General features: G+C 44.8%; 2 protein-coding genes across 2 annotated transcripts in view; both read right to left on the reverse strand.

Annotated features, from left to right (window-relative positions):
• Positions 1 to 335: 335 nt before the first annotated feature.
• On the reverse strand, positions 336 to 3,350 carry LOC109754256 (uncharacterized). The gene is made up of 5 exons (XM_020313163.1): positions 3,255 to 3,350; positions 2,265 to 2,310; positions 1,966 to 2,039; positions 1,697 to 1,723; positions 336 to 446 (listed from the first exon to the last, which is right to left on the reverse strand). The coding sequence occupies exons 1-5, from the start codon at positions 3,348 to 3,350 to the stop codon at positions 336 to 338; spliced, it is 354 nt and encodes a 117-aa protein (XP_020168752.1).
• Positions 3,351 to 9,107: 5,757 nt separating this feature from the next.
• The window catches only part of LOC109754266 (uncharacterized), a 40,968-nt gene continuing 30,340 nt past the window's right edge, over positions 9,108 to 19,735 (reverse strand). The window contains exon 6 of the mRNA XM_040387614.2: positions 9,108 to 9,242. Within this exon, the coding sequence (XP_040243548.1) occupies positions 9,108 to 9,242 (135 nt within the window). The remainder of the gene's footprint in view (positions 9,243 to 19,735) is intronic.

Genomic DNA, 19,735 nt, shown 5'->3' on the forward strand with positions numbered 1-19,735 from the left:
TATATTTTGTTTAAAAAAGATGACGCAAATGTTATTTCAATTCATGCAAAGTAGTAGTACAAATCACAAGGTGGAAAATTCCACGCGATGGCGAGAGGTGTCATCCGCGTGCCACCTTAAATAAATTCTTCTTAGTGACTAGGCTAGGCTAGGCTAGCTGAAGATTCAACTCTGGGTGATTGCTTCTCTCTGCCTCCGTGGAGATGCTCTTCTTCAAAGTCATCCGTCGTGGATGAAATTAGCCAGCCGCAGCTCCACGTACTAAGATCATCTTTTCTAGAAACAACACAACGATTTCCACATACGAAGATCATTCATCTTGGGAGCTTTTCTAGTTACTTCTTGCCGGCACTTATCTTGGACGACGACGATGATGACTTGGAAGAGCGCGCATAGGCGTAGGCGTCCGGCTTGAGGAATAGCTCCTCGAACTGCTTGTGCATGTCCTCTGGGGCGTGTTTGGTTGCCTGTGTGAAGCCCAACCAGACCCGTGCGGGAAGCGAACGGGCTGTTTGGTTAGCTGGTTTTACTATTGGGCATGCATAGCAGGAAACTTAAAGCACCTCTGGGCCTGCCTCGCTGGGAACCCAGGAATCGGCAGTTTCTCGAGCCAGGCTGAGGCGAGCGCACAAGGTGGGCCACTTGCACGAGGGAAGATGAGAGGGATACGAGCCGGTATGCAGCCTGTGTGTGCTTATCTTCTCCTATCTCGAGTAATCTTCCCTCTAATTCTGTTCTTCCTTGCCCCTTCCGATCTACACAATGGTGCTTCGATTCGAGGTAAGCTCTACACGAAAAAGATGCACCTCGATGCTACGGTTCCATTCAGGCGACCGGTTCGTAGTTTCGTCGGCTGTAAGTTCTTAATTTCTTCTTCCCGTTTGAAGCTGTTCTTGACGAATTTTGTCAGATTCGTCGCGCACGATCGATCATTTGAGTTTTCCTTTGACCAGTAGCCTAATCTCACAGTTCCTCGTAACATTCGTGTTGTAAATTTTTGGTTTCGACGATCGTAACTTCATCTCTCTTTGGACAGCAGTCTACTGACGATCCTCACGTGCTTGTGCTGCTGCTGCGGCTGGTGGTGCTGCGGCGGTGCGGCCACGACGAGGAGCGCCGCGCAACAGGCGGCGACGGCGAGCAGAGCCGCCGCTGGCGCGGATGGCCTGGTCCCCCCCCCCCCCCCCATTTGTCTCTCTCGCCGACGCTGTGCTCCGGTCCGGGATGGCACGAGCACTGCATTCTCCTCCTCTATCGACTGTCTTTGCGCAAGCACCGCAACTAGTTCATCGACGGTGTCGCTCGCCGTGCAGCCGACGGGGTCGCTCGTCGACGACTCCATGCTCGTCATGTCGGACACGGCGCCACAGCCACTATCCACCGCAGTCGCCATGGTCCGGCGCACACTGCATTTCTTCTCCCCCTCCCTCTGCTAGCTCTTAACCCTGTGTGCTAAGTGCAAGTGCTAGCTCTTAATCACACCCCATGCGGGCAACCAAACACCGTGTTCATGTGCCACTTGGGCTAATGCAGGCAACCAAACAAAGTGCACTTGGGTATTACCTCATGCAGCGACCCTCGATGCAGGCAACGAAACAACTTGCAGATGACACATTTGAGGCTGTTTTTGCTCACCCAGGCTGGGTTGAGAAGTGTATGCAATGCGACTACTGTTTAAAACTTGAACCAAACACGCCCCTAGGCTCTCGCCCTCGCCGTCTTCCTGCATGGTATGGTCATGATGGTGAACAATAAATAAGTAGTGCTCTGCTCTGCTCTGCTGGTTAAAAACCTCCATGATATTATGATATCTGTAAGCAGAGCAGAGCAGCAGTGTGAGTTGAGTTGAATCTAACACGTATACGGCAGCAAAGCCTCACACCTCGTCGTCGTGGACTATTATAATATATATCTAAGGACTGTTGTGTTGAAGGAAGAAGAGACATATTAGTAAATAAAACACACCTCGTCGTCGCGGTCGCCGTCGCTGTCGTAGGCTCCGACGTCGTAGAGGATACGCTTGTTGGGATCCGACAGAACTGCATGCATGTTCAAGTTGAAACCACGTCACCCTCTACGCTCTCGGCGTCTCTTTCTCGTGGGTACGTAGAAAGATAAATAGTACATAGAGCCACAACGGAACACGTATACGGCAGCAAAGCCTCACATTCTCTCTCTTTCTCTATACGGTAAGAATGGATCTCAACGTACCAGCGGAGCAGTGAGGAAGAGGAAGAGGAAGAGGAAGAGGGCCATGAACTTACCGGCGTATGCTGCCTGGATCTTGTGGAACCTCTCCGGGTGCCATTTCTGCAACCCAACATATATTTATTTATTTAATTTAACTAGACAAGTAGTAGGTGAAACAGAGGAGCCAAGAAACAGAGAAAATATCATCTAGCTGAACACAAGAGGGGAGAGCCAGCCCCCCTCAATGTCTCACGGGCCATAGTACTAGTATTTTATGTTATATGCGCTAATTGGCCAGAGATAATTACTACTTAATTAGCAATTCAGCCCAAAAGTAATGTTTAATCAGTAGACTATGCAAGCCAAGCCCAAATAGTGGCCCATCTGCCCATTCTGACCACCGGTGAGCAGGAGGCCTACAAGTTTGATCGTTTGGAACTCTGTACGTTGATCTGATCCAAAATCGATCTCCCAGTTCCCTAATCGCTAGGAGCTAGGGTTTCTTGCCGCCACTCAATGGCTCGCTGCACCTCCAATCCCACCCGCCCGGCAACCAACCACCAGGCACTGCTTCCGTTTGCCGGCGCTGGTGGCGCTAGGAGACCCCGCAAGGACCAAGTTGCTTCCAGCTTCTCCATGGTGTTAACCGCTCTGTTGAGCCGTATGTCATTGAGTCCGTCGTGTATGTGTTCATGATCTAAGGCTCCGTTTGTTCATGATCTAAAGCTCCGTTTGAAAGGTATGTCGACATACAATATCCCTCGCAGCTGGTTCATTCTTTTCTCTGGATTACAACCTAACAGCCTATTAATCAAGCATGTAAGAGAATCTCTGTTAATTTACTAATTAGACGTTTCTTTAAAAAAAATGCCCCTAATTGATAACATGTATTTTCTAATTAAATATGTTAGTTGTATATATGGATGATCTATACACAAAGATAATTGTCAAGGAGGTCGTTTATAAGGGGTCATGGGCTGCAATTTTTTTTAGTTTTGATTCGCCCCCCCTATGTTCAATTCCTGGCTCCGCCCCTGGGGAGAGCAGAGGAGGAAAGCAGTAACCATGGCGAGCTTCCTGTAGGCGCTGCGCAGCTCGGCGTCGGAGCAGTCGCTGGAGACGCCGAGCACGGCGTACAGGCCACCTCCGCAGCCGGCCATTGCAACCAACAACCACCTTGGGCCTGTGATGACGCTCAGTCGCTGCTTGTGTGGGTGTGCCTCTCGAGTTGTTGTCTGCCGCAACGCATGGCCGTCTACTTATAGGCTTGATGCGAGGGGAAACTGGTCGCCGACGTCTACTTATAGGTCAACGATGTCGGCATGGGGATGGGGGGTCCCTCCCTCCCTCCCTCCCTCCCAAGGTGGTGCAACTGCAACGTATGGTAGGACAGCACGTATGAATAGAAAAACTATATATATTGTTCAGGTTCACTGAACTCAAATAGTGATCCCGAAAACAAAAGAACTCAACATAGTGAGCGTACGTATGCATGCATGCATGTGTGTTGCGCAACCGACTTGCCCTCTTATCTTGGCTGTATGCATTGTTCAGGTTTTCTGTATTCTGTCCGCTCGTGGGGATATGTTTGGCAGCCGACTCTACCCTCATAATATCACCACCATCAGTAACTTATGCTTAATGAGCTACTACCTCCGTCCGGCTTTATTGGTCTTTTCATATTTTATGTCAAATTTTCACCATAGATTTAACTAACAACATGTTAATGCATGCCAGCAAAAATTATATCATTGAATTCGTATTTGACATAGTTTCCAATGATATAATTTTTGTTGACATGCATTGACATTTTGTTAATTACATCTATGGTCAAAATTTAACACTAAATACAAAGAGACCAATAAACAATGACAGAGATAGTGCATACTAGTGTTGTATGCTATTCACCAATAACTTATGCCTCGTGAGCTATATTACAGGTGGCCTTTGTTATATTTACACGTCACTAGTTAGTTACAGTAGTAGTGGAGTGTCACCCGCCGCTGCAAGCCTTTGTTCTCGAGAGATCCCATCTGGGGACGTTTTACGGTACTCCGCCGGAGGGGGAATCAATCACGGAGGTGCTCTATATCAACCTTGTTGCCCTTCTGATGATGCGTGAGTAGTTTACCACAGACCTACAGGTCCATAGTTAGTAGCTAGATGGCTTCTTCTCTCTATTTGATCTTCAATACAATGTTCTCCTCGGTGTTCTTGGAGTTCCATCCGATGTAATTTATTTTTTCGGTGTGTTTGTTGGGATCTAATGAATTGTGAGTTTATGATCAGATTATCAATGAATATTATTTGAGTTTTCTCTGAACTTTTGTATGCATGATTATTATAGCTTCGTATTTCTCTCTGATCTATTGATTTGGTTTGGCCAACTAGATTAATTTATCTTGCAGTGGGAGAGGTGCTTTGTGATGGGTTCGATCTTACGGTGCTTAATCCTAGTGACAGTAGAGGACATGACACGTGTGTATCGTTACTATTAAGGGTAAAAAGGTGGGGTTTATTCATGCGTGAGTTTACTTTGTCTACATCATGGCATCTTGCTTAAGGCGTTACTCTGTTCTTTATGAACATAATAATCTAGAAGCATGCTAGATAGCGGACGATGTGTGAAGTAATAGTAGTAGATGCAGGCAGGAGTCGGTCTACTTGTGATGCCTATATACATGATCATTGCCTTGGATATCGTCATGATTATTTGATTTTCTATGAATTTCCCAACAGTAATTTGTTTAACCACCGTATACTATTTTCAAGTTAGAAACCTCTAGTGAATACTATGGCCCCCGGGTCTACTTCTATCATATATTGAAAATCCTAAATATACCTTGCTGCAATTTTACTTTATATATTTTATTTTATATTTTTGTTCGATCTGTCTATCCATCACCATATAATTTAATCTTGCAATTAACTGTCAAGAGATTGACAACCCCTTGTTCGCGTTGGGTGCAAGGATTTGTTATTTTGTGTTCAGGTTCTGCTAACGAGTTGTTGCGTGATTCTCCTACAGGATTGATAAACTTGGTTTCATAACCGAGGGATATACTTATCTCTACTGTACTGCATCATCTTCTCCTCTTTGAGGAAAACCCAACGCACCCCACAAGTAGCAAGTATCAAGAAGCAAGAGGAACAATATATGGTAAGGTTCACTCAAATATCATTCGTGTGGGTATACGGGGTCAATATGGATGTCCACGGTTCGTCTATAGATCATTGATCGGAAAGGTGTTTTCCTCATGTATATATTCCACTGAACCTACAAGGTCACACGCTTAAGGGTCATCGATCTTGAAAGGACCGATACGGTTGGCTAGAGGCGGGGGGGGGGGGGGGGGGGGGGTATATAGGAGGCTACAATTTTAAGCTTAGTGGCCAATTTTAGGTATAAGCGGATAGATATGGTTCACTAGAAATGCTACTAGGTGAAAACAACCTATATGGAAGCAACCTTAAAGCAAGGTATGCTAGGCAACAATCTAGATAGCAAGGCAACAAGCAAAGCAAGGTGCGGGAAAGGATTAACCATAAGTGAGTCAATGACGTGAATTTTATCCCAAAGCTAGATCTTTGTCGGAGCGGTTCCGGAGCCAAAGCTTGCGGAACGCCACCAAAATCTCAACGTATACTTCCCAAGTATCCCCAACAAATGATCCTTGAATCACTCGGGGTTGGTCTTGAAGGCGACCACCACAACTTTACATACGCCTCTAGAGCACACCACAAGTAAGGAATCTTATGGAGGAACCTCTAACCATCTAGGAGCCCAAGCTCGAAAAATAAAGTTAGTGAAGATGAAAGATTCGGTGGAGCATAAGTTGGTTTGGTGGGAATGTAGATCGGTTGAATCTCCTCCAATGCCCAAAGTATCAGAGTGTATGGGTGGAGGGGGCGGAGATCTTGAGCTTTTATGATTTGGTAAAGGTGGGGAAAAGCTTGAGAAAGATTAGGTCAAGAGGTGGAAGAAGGGGGGGTTACAAATACTCCCAAGAAGAAAAGTACGCACGCACACACCTCGAAAACACAGGTACTTAGACACATCAAGGAGTAGTCGAGCCTCTGGTCCCTGCTTTGCACCCTTCTTCTCCATCTCCAATGAGATGAGCTCCACCTTGGTCCAAGTTCAATTCCTCGTATCCGGTAGGCAATTTATCAACTTATCCTAGCCTAGCCTTCCTCTTCACCACGCTGACCACCTCTATTGTCCAATTTCAGGAAAGAATGACCACAAGCTGTCACGCGCATACCGCCGATCGGCTCTATATCGCCCCCTCCCAGAGCTCTGTGTGGCGAAGAACAGAGGGCATGCAAATGAGCCGGCACTAAGTTCTAGGGTGTTTTCTACATACTTACCCATCACTGGCTAACCTGGTGGGTCCCATGGGTCGATGTGGCAATGGACCAAGCGACACGCTGGTTAGTCAACGCTAACCAAACGAGCTTCTCTCCAAATCCCAAACTTGTAAAATGCATTGAGAAAGAGAATTGGCAACTACATAATTAATGAAAATTCCAAACTTGTTTATGATTTTCAATATTTCTTCGGGAAATTTTGAAGTTTCGAAAATTGTTAGGATTTAGAAATTTCTTTGAGAACTTCCAAAAAAATGTTTGAGATTTTCAAATTTTGTTTGGAGATTTCAGAAATTTTCTGGATTTTAAAAAATGTTTGGAAATTTCAAACTTTCTTTTAAAATTTGAAAACATGTTTGCAGTGTCAAAACAGTATTCACATTTTAATTAAAAACCCACTAAACAATAGAAAAAATAGTCTCGCTATATAGTTTTATTGAGAAGAAACCAAATCCCTATAGTGTTGTCGCTACAGTTCCCTACTGACAGGCTAGCCCACTCGACGACACCTATGCGAAAGGCCGACAACTTTGACGCAGATAGCGTCAAATAGGGAGGCCCATCGTTAATGACCAAACGCGTACCCTGTCGCTGGTATTTCTCTGAACTCATTTCCCATTGGTTTGGGAAGGTTGGGTTTTTCTTATTTAGGTATTCTGTCAGTTCTATTTTATTTTGTATGGTTTTCCATATCTATTTTTTCCTTTTCCCATTTCCTTTTTTGGGGTTTCTCTTCCCTTTTTTATTTTCACTTTTTAATTAATTAGTTTTAAAATTCTTGATGTTTACACAATTATTTTTTTCAGATTCATAAATTTGGTAAAATTCGTGAATATTTGAAATGCACCAACTGCCTTAAAATTCAAGAAAATATTGTTTTAACTAATGAATTTTCTATTTTTTTTCAAAAAACCATGTATAGTTTATTGATTTCATTGAAATTTATTCAAATCTTCACTTTTTTGAATTTTCCAGACATTGTTTGAATTTGTGTCATTTCTTAAATTTTGCAAATGTTTTTCAAACTCCTGAACCTTTTTTAAATTTTTGAACAGTTTTTCTATTTTTAGAACATTTTCCAAATTTGTTTACATTTTTAGATTTAAGGCATTTTTTAATTTATGATTTTTTCTAATCTTTTTTAGAAAAGAATAAGAAACACAAATGAAAGAAGAAAAACAGGGCCTTCGCACCCTGCATTGGGTTTAGGGTTTATGGTCGCTTTCGACTGATGTGCCGTTCATGGCGCATGATCCCACTCTGGCCAAGCTACATGTGGTTGTGCTCTTGGCAGGATTCTTGTTGTTCTGTTTCCACAGGGTCGACCCCTTCACGGAGCACGACCACTGCATTGGGTCCACCGATGGCTTCCTTGCTATTGATACCACCAATGATAAAAAAGGTCACACCTACAAGCTGATTACCCCTTGCTCAATGATGATGGTGGAACTCGAGGAGCTCGATGCAATCATTGGCAATGTTATTTCCGAGATGTTTGAAATCCACAAGGTACTGATGCAGCCGAGCATCGATGTCGGTTGTCCCATAGCTAGGACCAACGAAATTGTTGTATTATCCCTTCACAATCGTTGGTGATGGCTCCTCCCACATCTCCTCCTCCACCCACCTCTAACCATGCCAATAGCTCCCTCTAATCTAGGCCAATGGAGGGCCTTCTTAACTGGGATTTCTCCCCCGGTCTTGTGCTCGAGGCTCGGGTGCGTGCAAAACTCGGATCCATGGTACCCCCCCCCCCCCCCCCCCCGATTCTCCCAAGGAGTTCTTCTTGGTGGTTTCTTTCTCTTCGGCCTCATTCCCTCTCTCTGAATAATTGGTGGGGGTTGCACTTTAATGCTGCATTGGAGAGGTTTACCATCTGGTTTCCGTGTCAAGCATCTTACTGGTTCCCCGCAAAAAAAAAGAATCTTACTGGTTGGCAATATCATTTCTGTGTGGCATCTAATCGTGTGGGTCGTTTCATATTTTTGTATATTTTTGTTAGCATTTTTAGGTGTAGAAATAATATTTTCATTAAACATAAAAGGCCACTTGAGCCTGGTCTTCAAAGTCCAAACCCGCTTTTGGCAAGTGCACTGAGCTATCAAAAGTATATTTTGAGCAGGGGTCAGTGTGAGTAATATTGTATTGCCTCTGTAACTAAATATAAGATGTTTTTGCAGCTCAACACACAGCAAAAACGTTTTTTTAAGTTGACAAGAACTTCATTCATTAACAGACACAATTGTTGTTCATTAATTGCAAGCAAAGTACTCCATGCTCTTAGGTTTCATCTCGCATTCCACTAGGCATGCATGAGTGGATGACGCTTGAATAAATTCTTAGTGACTAGGCAATGCTATGCTAGCTGAACATTCAACATTCTCCGTGGATGGCTAGCAATAGCCTAGCATGACATGGCATCTGTCGTGCGCTTCTCTCTTGTGAGTTTAGCTAGCTAGGCAACACAAGACAATGATCTATTCTGACTGATGAAATCTCCACGACCACGTATGAAGATGATCCATTCATCTTGGGAGCCTTTCTAGCTACTTCTTGCCTGCCCTTGTCTTGGAGGAGGAAGAGGACGGCGGCGGCGACTTGGAGGAGTAGGCGTCGGGCTTGAGGAACAGCTCGTCGAACTGCTTGTGCAGGTCCTCCAGGCTCTCGCCCTCGCCGTCTTCCTGCTGCTGCATGGTATTAATTTCGGAGGGGTATTTTTGTTCCCGCGAGTTTGTTTTTTTCCTGGCGCGCCGTAGCCCAGATCCAAGCCCTGTCTAGCCCTGTATAACCCAGACCGTATATGTACAGTACCCTGGTCCGAAAAAAACATCACACGACCCCACGTCCACGTAAGACCTGCCGAATCCAATCATTCACGCAGCTCCATCAATCTCGCGAGCATTGACGCAGCTCCATAAGTCACGTAGTAGATCTCCAGCGGCGGCTATCTCGTCGCCAGCGATCTCGTCGGACAGCGGGCGCGGCAACGTCGTAAATCTCCAACGAGCGCGCACAGGTACCGCATCCCGCGTCCCCCCTCTAGTCTCGCTCGCGGCAACATCGAACGAACTGCCGCCGCTAGTGGTAGTGGTTAACCTAGCAGGGCGGGTAACCTAGCTACCTGGCGGCGCATGCGATCGTGGATCTTGTTCCGGTAGTGCTGCTCCTCGTGATCTGGGTTCACGCAGCGTCGGTTGCCGTCGGCTGTGCGCACCACCAGTATCGTTATTTGATGTGGCGGCTAACCTAGGTATCCGGTGGCAGAGGTAATCACAGATCTAGCTAGGTTTTGAGATCGTGCAGTTCCTCGCGATTGAAAGTGATCACGACGGGTGCCGTGGCCATCTTCCTTACTAAGTTTGGCAGATCTGAACGGCCTCGGTTGGGGTTGTTTACATAACATCCGTGATCGTGTGCTATGTGTTGTATATTTCATCATTGATAATGTTTGCACATGTGATGATACATATTATTGGTTGTAGGAAATGGCGGACGAGGAGTTAACTGATATCATGGTAGACATGGAGTTTGGAGAACTGATGAAAGACTGGATAGAAGATTGGTCAGATGATGAAATTCAGATCGTGGAGATCGGTCAGAGAATGGGAACGAATGGGACGATCTTAATGTGAGTGGCATTGTCATGTTGTAATTTTTTGGTGACATCCGACAACATTAAATCTTTGTGTTGAAAATTTATAGATCGATGAGCTTGATGATGATCAGGAAAACAACTCGGAGCTCTCGAATGAAGATTACATTAGTCAGGTACGGAAGTGAAATTTTTTGTTGGCATGCAAATTGAATTTCTTCTGGAATAATATATGATAAGTAATTGTGTATTTGTGTTGTATTTTTCAGTTCATTTTCGAATGTCATAATGCGTACGACTATTACGGTGAATCCGACGCGGAGACAGGCCTTAACGACGAATCATTAGATGCACCTGATTCTGGGGAGTCCCAGTCGTCGGTCACCATGAGTGAGGTATGTGTGTAATCAATGTTCTATTGGAAGTAATGTTAAACCATAAAAAACTGTTTTCATGGCTGTGGTTTGATTGTGTAGGTGACACAAGATGATGGGGCAAAGAATGTCCAAGATACTACCAGTGCAGATGATAAGAGGGATATGTTCATGCAGATAATGGAAATGACCTTTACGTCTCACGATGCTGCGTATGATTTCTACAACAGCTATGCTAGAGATAATGGTTTCAGCATTAGAAAGAATAAGGTAAGGTATAGCAAAACCGAGTCACATCATATGCGTTATAGGCGGTTTGTTTGTTCCAGACAAGGGAAACATGACAGCAAGTTGCTAACCAAGGAAGGACACAGCCGTAGGCTCAGAGCCGAGACACGTTGCTTTTGCGAAGCGCACCTAGCCGTCAAGCTTGACCAAAAGCGTGGGGTTTGGTATGTTGAAAGTTTTGAGGACAAGCATAGCCATATGTTAGCAGGACCGGACGAGGTACCTTTTCTTTGGTCCCACAGAAAAATCAAAGAGTACCAGAAGCATGAGATAATGTCCATGGGAGCTGCAGGGATTAGAGTTCACGACATGATGGATTGCTTCATCAGCAAACATGTATGGTACGGCGGTGTTGGTTTTACCAGGCGTGAAATATACAACCTTTGCGCCAGGGAGAAGAGGAAGCTGCTTTCAAAAGGTGATGCTGCCACAGCCATAGGCATCATGGCCAGTAGGAAACAGAGGGATCCTAGCTTCTTTTTCGAGTACAAGCTGGATAAGGAAGGACATTGGAATAGGATGTTCTGGTGCGACTCCCAGTCTCGTCATGACTATGAGGACTTCGGCGACGTTCTTGTATTTGACAGCACGTACAAGATGAACCGCTATGGTATGCCATTCATACATTTTGTTGGTCTTAACAATCACCGGAACACCACTGTTTTTGGTTGTGCCATAGTTTCGGATGAGACCGAAGAGACATACGTGTGGCCTGTGCAGACTTTTTTGAGGTCCATGTGTCAAAAGATGCCTAAGAGTGTTATCACAGACGCCGACGCTGCGATGATCAAGGCAATTCGCGAAGTCTTGCCAGATGTGTGGCACCGTATATGTACGTGGCATATAGAAAAAAATATGAAGATTCACCTCAGTCACAAGTCCTTGAAGGAGTTCCGAACTCTTCTGTACTACAACACGTCCACGGCCACGTTTGAGGAGAGATGGCACGCATTTTCCAAAAGATGCCAGTCGGAAAAAACTGTAATATGGTTGAGACGGATGTATAAGAAGAGGAGACTGTGGGTCGCGGCTTATCTAACAGAGGGGTTTTGGCTTGGCATGAAAAGCAACCAGCGGAGTGAAAGCCTGAACTCATTCCTTCACCTCCACCTAGACGGTCAAATGACCCTGGTGGATATGATTTTGCACTATGAGAACGCCGTTGTGCGTATCCGTGAAAACGAGGCGCGAGATGACTGCACAGCCTCACAGAGTTTACCGGTGCCAGTTACTAGCTCGAGGGAACTTGAGATAGCTGCTTCTCACGTCTTCACTCCAGCAAACTTCTATATGTTGCAAGATGATCTTAGAAAAATTGGCGGCATGGAGATTGTAGAAATTAAGCTGGGAGACGGATCACAGCAGTACATCGTGGCCTGGAAGAATAACTGGAAGCGCCATTTTTGGGTGGAGTATACACCAGTAAATTCTGCAGAAACTATAAGGTGTAGCTGCAGAAGAATGATTCGAAAGGGTCTACCTTGCAAGCACATATTCCATGTACTGAAGCACTTGAACATATCTGAAATACCAAAGTGTTTAGTTCTTGTTTGGTTCACGAAAGAAGCAAGGTTGGGACTACCCGCAAGGTGCACAAGCGATCTGTTGGGATTTGGTTGGACTGGGGCCGGGGAAAGAATGAAATATAGCCAGGTCAGTGTGTTAGCGTCAGAAGCTATGCATGCGGCATGCAAACACCCTGCTTTGTGGGATCAGTTACAGGAGAGTTTGAAGGCTGTGATAGCTAAGAGTTATGAGTATGATCTGCTACAGGAAAATTTGATCAAGCAAAGAAATGACATCAGTAAGTGTGCAGTTGAATATGTGGACGATGGTGAAGGCAACATGAATGCGGTTAAAGATCCTATGAAAGTGTCAAGCAAAGGTGCAACAAAGATAGATGAGAGCCACCCTGTCTCGAAAAATGGTAGACCACTCTCTTTTGATGAGTTGAAAACCCGGTGCGGCGCTTGCAAATTGCTAGGACATACTAGACGTAGCAAGAAATGCAAACTAAATCAGAAGTAAGTGTTTGTATGCATTGTGGATTATTAAAAAATTTATCATTCATTAACTTAGCTTGTCTTTTATCATGTGCAGAACGGTGGAGAAGGAAGAAGAGTAGAACACTTGCTTCAATTATTTACTGTGTTAATCGGGCGGCTCATACTTTGGCTAAGGTAGCTGTAGGCGATTGTGTTTCTTTGGTTAGGAGGCTTTCGCCCCCCTGATTGTATCCTTAGTTTATTAGCAGATGAGATCCCAGACTTTGTTTAAATAAAGTAAGATGTTTCCCTCAAAACAAAAATCACAAAAATTATTTACTGTGTTATGACCGGGGCGGGAGGTAGAAAGAATATCGTACATTTCCCCTCCCCACGTCCTAAATGCCATTAAATAAGTAACTGTACCACTCTCCTCCCCACCACGCACTCACCCACCTCCCACGGGCGCCGGTTCGAACTCCCCTCTTATCCCCACCTACAGTAGATCGAGAAAACCCTCGCCGGCGACCGCTGCAGCCGCCTCCATGGAGAGAAGCCTCGGCTGGCAGAGAGCGATGATGGAGCTCGCCGGCTATGACGAGGGGTGGCGCGCGCAGTTGACGGAGGTGTGCGGCTGGTTCCCCAGCACGGAGATGTTGGTCAACCACGCGCGTGGCCTCGTCAAAGTCCTCACCGACGCCGAGAAGAAGCGCGCCTTCCCCTACGGCCGCGGCGTCCTGTCGGCTCTCCTCCTCGTGTGGGCAATGCGAGAGGCCACGCTGAGCGACTCCCCTATTCATCGCGCAAGGTGGTGGATGTACCGCTCCACCACCATGACGCTGCGGCCAGATCCAGCACGCGTCGCGTCGAGGGCGGAGCGCGTCGATGTCGAGCTCGCTCTCCCTGCGCCCGTCAGCCCAGACTACCAGGTCCGCCACATGCCGAAGCCAGTCCTGCCGTTGGGCTCTGACGTCGTGGAGGACGACGTGGAGGAGGTACTGGTCATCCCTGATGACCATGAGGAGGGCGAGGAGGACGCCGTGAAGATGGTAGCGCCGGTCGCTGTCGAGGGTGGCAAGACAATGCCCATCGACGTCGAGCTCCTTCCCCTCCTCCCTGACATAGTGAAGGTGGAAGAAGAGGAGGTGGCTCAGGATCAGGTGGCTCAGGATCAGGTGGCGCAGCTGTTGAAAAGGACGGCGGTCAAGAAGAAGGCTTCTCCGTGTGTGGTGCGCCGCTCATGCCGCCTCAAATTTCTGTAGAAGTGAAGATGGGCACAGTTGCTGAAGGAGGAGGAAGCTGCTGGTTATCTTTAGTTAGGTATGCTGTTATATGTTTCAACATATAAGTTAACATTATTTTGGGTTTGATGTTGGTTAGGTATGCTTTTATATGTAAGCATATAAGTTATGCAATCGATACGGTTTGGTCGGGTTCTTTGTGGCTGAAGAACTGAATATCTACTGCTCACCCTAAGTGTCAAGTTCAGTTAAATTTCAGAATATTGAATATGTACTGTTGCTTTGCTTCAGTGTTGCATCAAAGGTGTAGGTGCTGCTAGATGTTGCTCCTATGTTGCAACAAGACAATGAACTGGGCTGCTGCATAAATCAGTAGTGTTGCTAGGTGATGTGCCCATGCGCATCACTTACCAAATATAGAACATGCCAAAAGTGCATTGTCTGCCAAATATAGAACATGACAAAAGTGCATTGTCTGCCAAATATAGAACATGCCAAAAGTGCATTGTCTACCAATCATGATGGCCCCATGTTATTTATGCTGCAATCTTTGTTACACTTTGCCCATAAACTGAATAGCAAATAATTCACCAGCATTTCATCATGTCAATTACAATGATGTCCATAACTTTATGAACAATCTACTTGCTAACTATGACAGCAATCATAATGGCAAGCAGGCCAAGATACAGAAGACTCCAAATCCTAAAATCCTATCCCTATAGAGCAATATTTCCTTGTGCATCTTAACCATTGCCCTCTTTTCTTTCTCATTCCTTTTAATTTCAGCTTCATATTCTGTAATCTTAGTCTCCAGTTTCTTGTTCTTCATGGCAAGATACTTAATGACTGACTTTGCTTTGCTATCCCACTCCCCATCAACCCATTCAACATACTCAGAAGTGATATCATCCTAAATAAATCACGAGCAATTCAAGTCAATTTATAACTGAACTTGTCACTGCAAGCGTTAAACACTAAACTTTTTTGCAGCTTGACCGCAATAGCAGTACTAGTTTGAAGATCATGCTCAGTAGACTAACCTCAAACACACATCCCACGAATGCGCTGCCAACATTGTCTGCATCTATGCAGACACGTCCACCAGGAGTTTCCTGATGACCACATAGATGGAGCTTGTCATGGCCATAGGTCATGAATTGTGGGCGATAATGCTGGGATGTAAAGAACAACGGTAAAGAACTTACCTTTTTGCCACCAAAGTGTAGCACTGAAGAAACCCTAGCCGTGGGTTCTCCCGGCCCGCCGCCGCCCACGAAACCCCCGTCTCCTGTTCCACTGGATCCGCCGCCGCTGCCTCTTGTGCCACTGAATCCGCCCCACCTGCTTCCAGGACCCAGGGTTCGACCTAACTTGCGGTCGCCACCGTTCTTCTCACCGCAGCCACTGCCGCCCGATGCCCAAGTCGCTGTCATGCTTTTGCCGTCGAGATTTGGAGGCGCAAATGGAGAGAGAGGGCTAGGGATTTGGAAAGGGAAACGAGAAAAGGGGAAAGATCGACGTGAACCTAGCAAAATGGGCTGGTGTAGCGCTGCCGGCATGATAGGCCGCCTGTGGGGCCCCTCACGTGGTTAGATGGGCCGTGCCTGGCATCATGGTGAGTACAGAAAAAGTTAATTATACATACAATAAAAAACGACAGGTTTGTAAAACAAAATAGAAAAACATGATGCCTGATAACACGCGATAGAGCCAACGAGCTGACATGACTAATTTTCATCTGTGTAATATTACGTTTTGGCTCAATATATTTACTTAGCTAACATGACTACTTTTCATAATCATGTGATGAGGGGGAATTACCAGGAGATTATGCAAGATGATGACATGCAGATAGCTAAGGCAGAAGGCTAAGCTTGGTAGAGTTTTAAAAAAAGTAAAGAATGTGAAAAAATTTATATGAAACTTAGGAGAGCAGTTGAAGAGAAAAATAGAATGCGAATACTATTAATGTGAAAAATACAATTATAAAAAATTGGAGAACGAGAAAAATATTAAGCAAGAACAATTGATAAGTGAAGCCAAAACTTTATTGGTACGACCAAATTGTCTTCTCCGAGCGAATTGTATGACCGTATTGTCTAGTACGAGCGAATTGTCTGACAGACACATAGACATGTATGTGTCCCAATATTCGAGATGCCCTATTTATTACAGAAAAATGATAGAAACCCTAAGATAATCATGCCGTCGAAACCTTCGACCGGACTAAATCCAAACCACTAAAACTTGAATCTTGCATGCCGCATGAATTCTTCAGGCGCGCCTTTTCCTTGCGATTTCGCGAATTTTGTTCTTCACACACTCCATCGTGTTCGAAGGTGACATAATCAACTCGGCGACGAAACGTCTTCTCCTTGCGTCAACGGTGGCCTGCCAAAAATGACATAAAGGTTACATGAACCGAAGTTGCTACACGACATACTAGCTAGTCTACAAACATAAATAACAGCATACCTGTGAAAAATCGCGGGTCATTCGGTCCTCGTCCCAATGTTCTGGACATTCTGTGACAAAAGGCCAGAAGAGTTCCTAGTACATATGCAAACATTAGCGGTGGGCAATACGAACATGTGTGTTGTTGTTTGAATGTGCATGATGTCCTATTAACTCACCCATCCTCTTGCTGGGGCATGTCATACTCCTTGATAGGCCACTTACTTACGTCCGGATATTTCCCTGGTGTAATAAGATTTGCTAGGTGCATATCGTGTGCTATAGCCATTCTCTATAAAGAGGATAGTGTTAAAGACGAATAATAAACAACATGTAAGACCAATGGTACAAATGTTGGTTATATTACCAGTGCTATCACAGTCTTTTCTGTCAGGTCCAGAGGATAGAGCGAATCAAGAACTTGGAATTCTTGCTTGATCAAGTGCATGACCACGGTCATCCAGTGGGCATTGTCGATATTCAACGCGATATACATCTACAGTGCAAAAAACCATTGTGGATCAAACGAAATACTTGATGAAATGTCCTGTAGTGAAGAATTACAAACATAACATACCTTATCATGCACAGTATACTCTTTCGTGACTCTATTAACTGCTCCAGCTTTGGACAGAGCACTATCCATGTTGCAGCTCGACGGCAATGGATCATCTCGTGCGATAGCACGATCTACAAGGAATTTGGACCTCCACGCTGGACAGAGGTAACGATCATGACCAACGCGCAGCTCCAAATGTCCCATATAAGCATCAATAACCTTCATAGAATATCAGGGCATTACATGTTGAAAGTTGAGACATAGATTATTGAGAATTTTAATAACAGGACATGCAAGTAGTACTTACATCGTCCAACAGCCATCTGTGAGTTAGTACCGGTCGAATCCTTTTGAAAGTCAGAGATATGCCACGCCCTTCACTGTAGTAAACTTTCTTCCCCTTATTCTTCTCGGTGCTAGCAACTAACTCGACAAATGAAACAGCTGCATCAATTATTTCCGGCGTCAACTCATCTACCACAACCTCCGGCTCATGATTTTCAGAAAACAGAGCTGCATGAAATAATATGAACGTCAACAATGGTGATGATATGCATTCGTAGTATATAACAAATTAATAAAGTTAGTTACGATACCTCTACTAGCAGTAGTAGTACCAGAGGGTTTCTGACCACGGTTGGTACGCCTTCTGGGCTTGTCAAGTGCGTAGGGGGATTCAAATTTCTTAGGAACGGTCCGCTTGCGCTTACCGGACATAACTTCCTCATCCTTATCGATTGTTGCACCCTTTTTTCCATTCGCCTTAGCCATGAACTTGCTGACAGAAGATGGACAAATGTCTATGTCCGATGAAGGTGCTTGAGTAGAAGTACCAACGACCCAAGGGTTTTCGGGTGTAGCGCCACATTCATCATTACGCTTAATAGGTGAAGCTTCCTTGTGTCCATTCATCTTCGGTGGGGTTTTCTGTTTGGTAAACAAAATCGTGTGAACATTTCAGCACGTAAATAAATTAAAGGAGAAAATTATAGACAGAAATATATGTACATAGTACCTCAGGTGCAGTTTTATGGTTGGGAACCACTTCATCAGGCTGCGTCATGTCAATGACAGGCTCTCCGCGTGAGTCTATGTCATCCTTGTACACGAATTCCTTCTTTTCATATGGACCGTTCTCAAACGAATCCAGTTCTTCATCCACATCATTGTCCGCGGATGGCACGGCAGCAACCGGCTTGTACATGACACCTGATTTGTTCAACTTCTCCAACAACCGCTGTAATAGAAATATAAATTTAGTAATGCTTGCATGGTTTAAAACAGCAAACATACTGTAAACTAGAAGTTAGGGTGTGACACCTCAGCAACTTGATCAGGGATTTGCCTCATCTGGGTGTGTATGAAGTCCATGCACCGCTTCATTAGAAGCTCCATCAAATCTTCCGACATTGGGGCTGTCGTCGACTTCTTTGCGTTTCCATTTGCAGGCTTGGTTTTTGGCTTCATGGTAGGCGCATTATTTGGGATTTTGGGCTCCTGCGCCCTATACTCTTGGGTGATATTATTTTCGATCTGCATGCGATATTGAAGTACATGTGATGAATAAAAAATAAATATTATTAAGTTACAAAACATTTAAGAAAGACAGAACACAATGACTTACCTTGACGTTACCACGACCGCGCCCATTGTCATAGTCGAACCGATCTCTCTTAGTGGTTGCACCTTCTGTCCAATTCCTCATAAGAGGTTGTATGGACAAGTTGGGATTATAGGCGCATTCGCCTTCGACAGGTTGCACCTTCTTCCAGTACAAGTACTAGAAAAAATATAAGTATTTAAAGTTAGTACAATACATCACATAAAATTGTAATGATATAATAATTGACATTATGCAACAGGTCTCATATGTGTACCTGCAACAGAGCCAAATTGCCTTTCGGCCATTGGCGGAGGTGTTTGCCTTTATTGACTATGCGAAGGCAATCAAGGAGAACACGCAGGGTGAACACATTCCAGTTAATCTTTGAAATACGTTTCACATCATCGACCAAAGCGTAGTACTGCTTTGGCACAATCTTGCTCGACAGGGGAGCAATAATTGTTCCTAACAGGACAAGGACTACTTTCCGAAGGAAATCGTCGTCGGTGGCTTTACTTTTAATTATGTCCTCAATGAGATTATCTAGCACTATGTTTTCTGATGTCTTACTGAGAAATTGTGGCGGCACCCGCTCCTTGAAGTCCTTGCCTTCTTCAATCATAATGTCTGAAGCGGACAGTCCTTGGTTCTCGAGGTTAAAGATGCACTCGACGTCGACCGCACCGAGAGTCACCTCCCCAACCTGCTCTTGTATAATGAATCTGGCCGTGCTGGCCTGAAAATTCTCAATCATATACCTAATCAGTAGGGTACGCATCTTAATAGATGGTATCTGCAGCATGTTGCGCAATGTTGTATCAGCCACTCTAGCGTGTTGACCGCTCGATAGAGCGGCAACAAGCTTGCACCATTTTTCAACGGCGCATACTATTTCTCCATTCAACTCGTCCATCCAGTTGAAAGAAAATATATAACTTCGTGACATTAGCAAACACTAATGCAAAAATAACAATAGACATGTAAAAATATAAAACTTTCTGGCAGTAGCTAACACTAATGCAAAAATAACACTAATGCAAATATAAAACTAGCACCATGTATACTGCAACATGCA

This window comes from Aegilops tauschii, chromosome 4, assembly GCF_002575655.3.
Source record: "Aegilops tauschii subsp. strangulata cultivar AL8/78 chromosome 4, Aet v6.0, whole genome shotgun sequence".
NCBI classification, from domain to species: Eukaryota; Viridiplantae; Streptophyta; class Magnoliopsida; order Poales; family Poaceae; genus Aegilops; species Aegilops tauschii.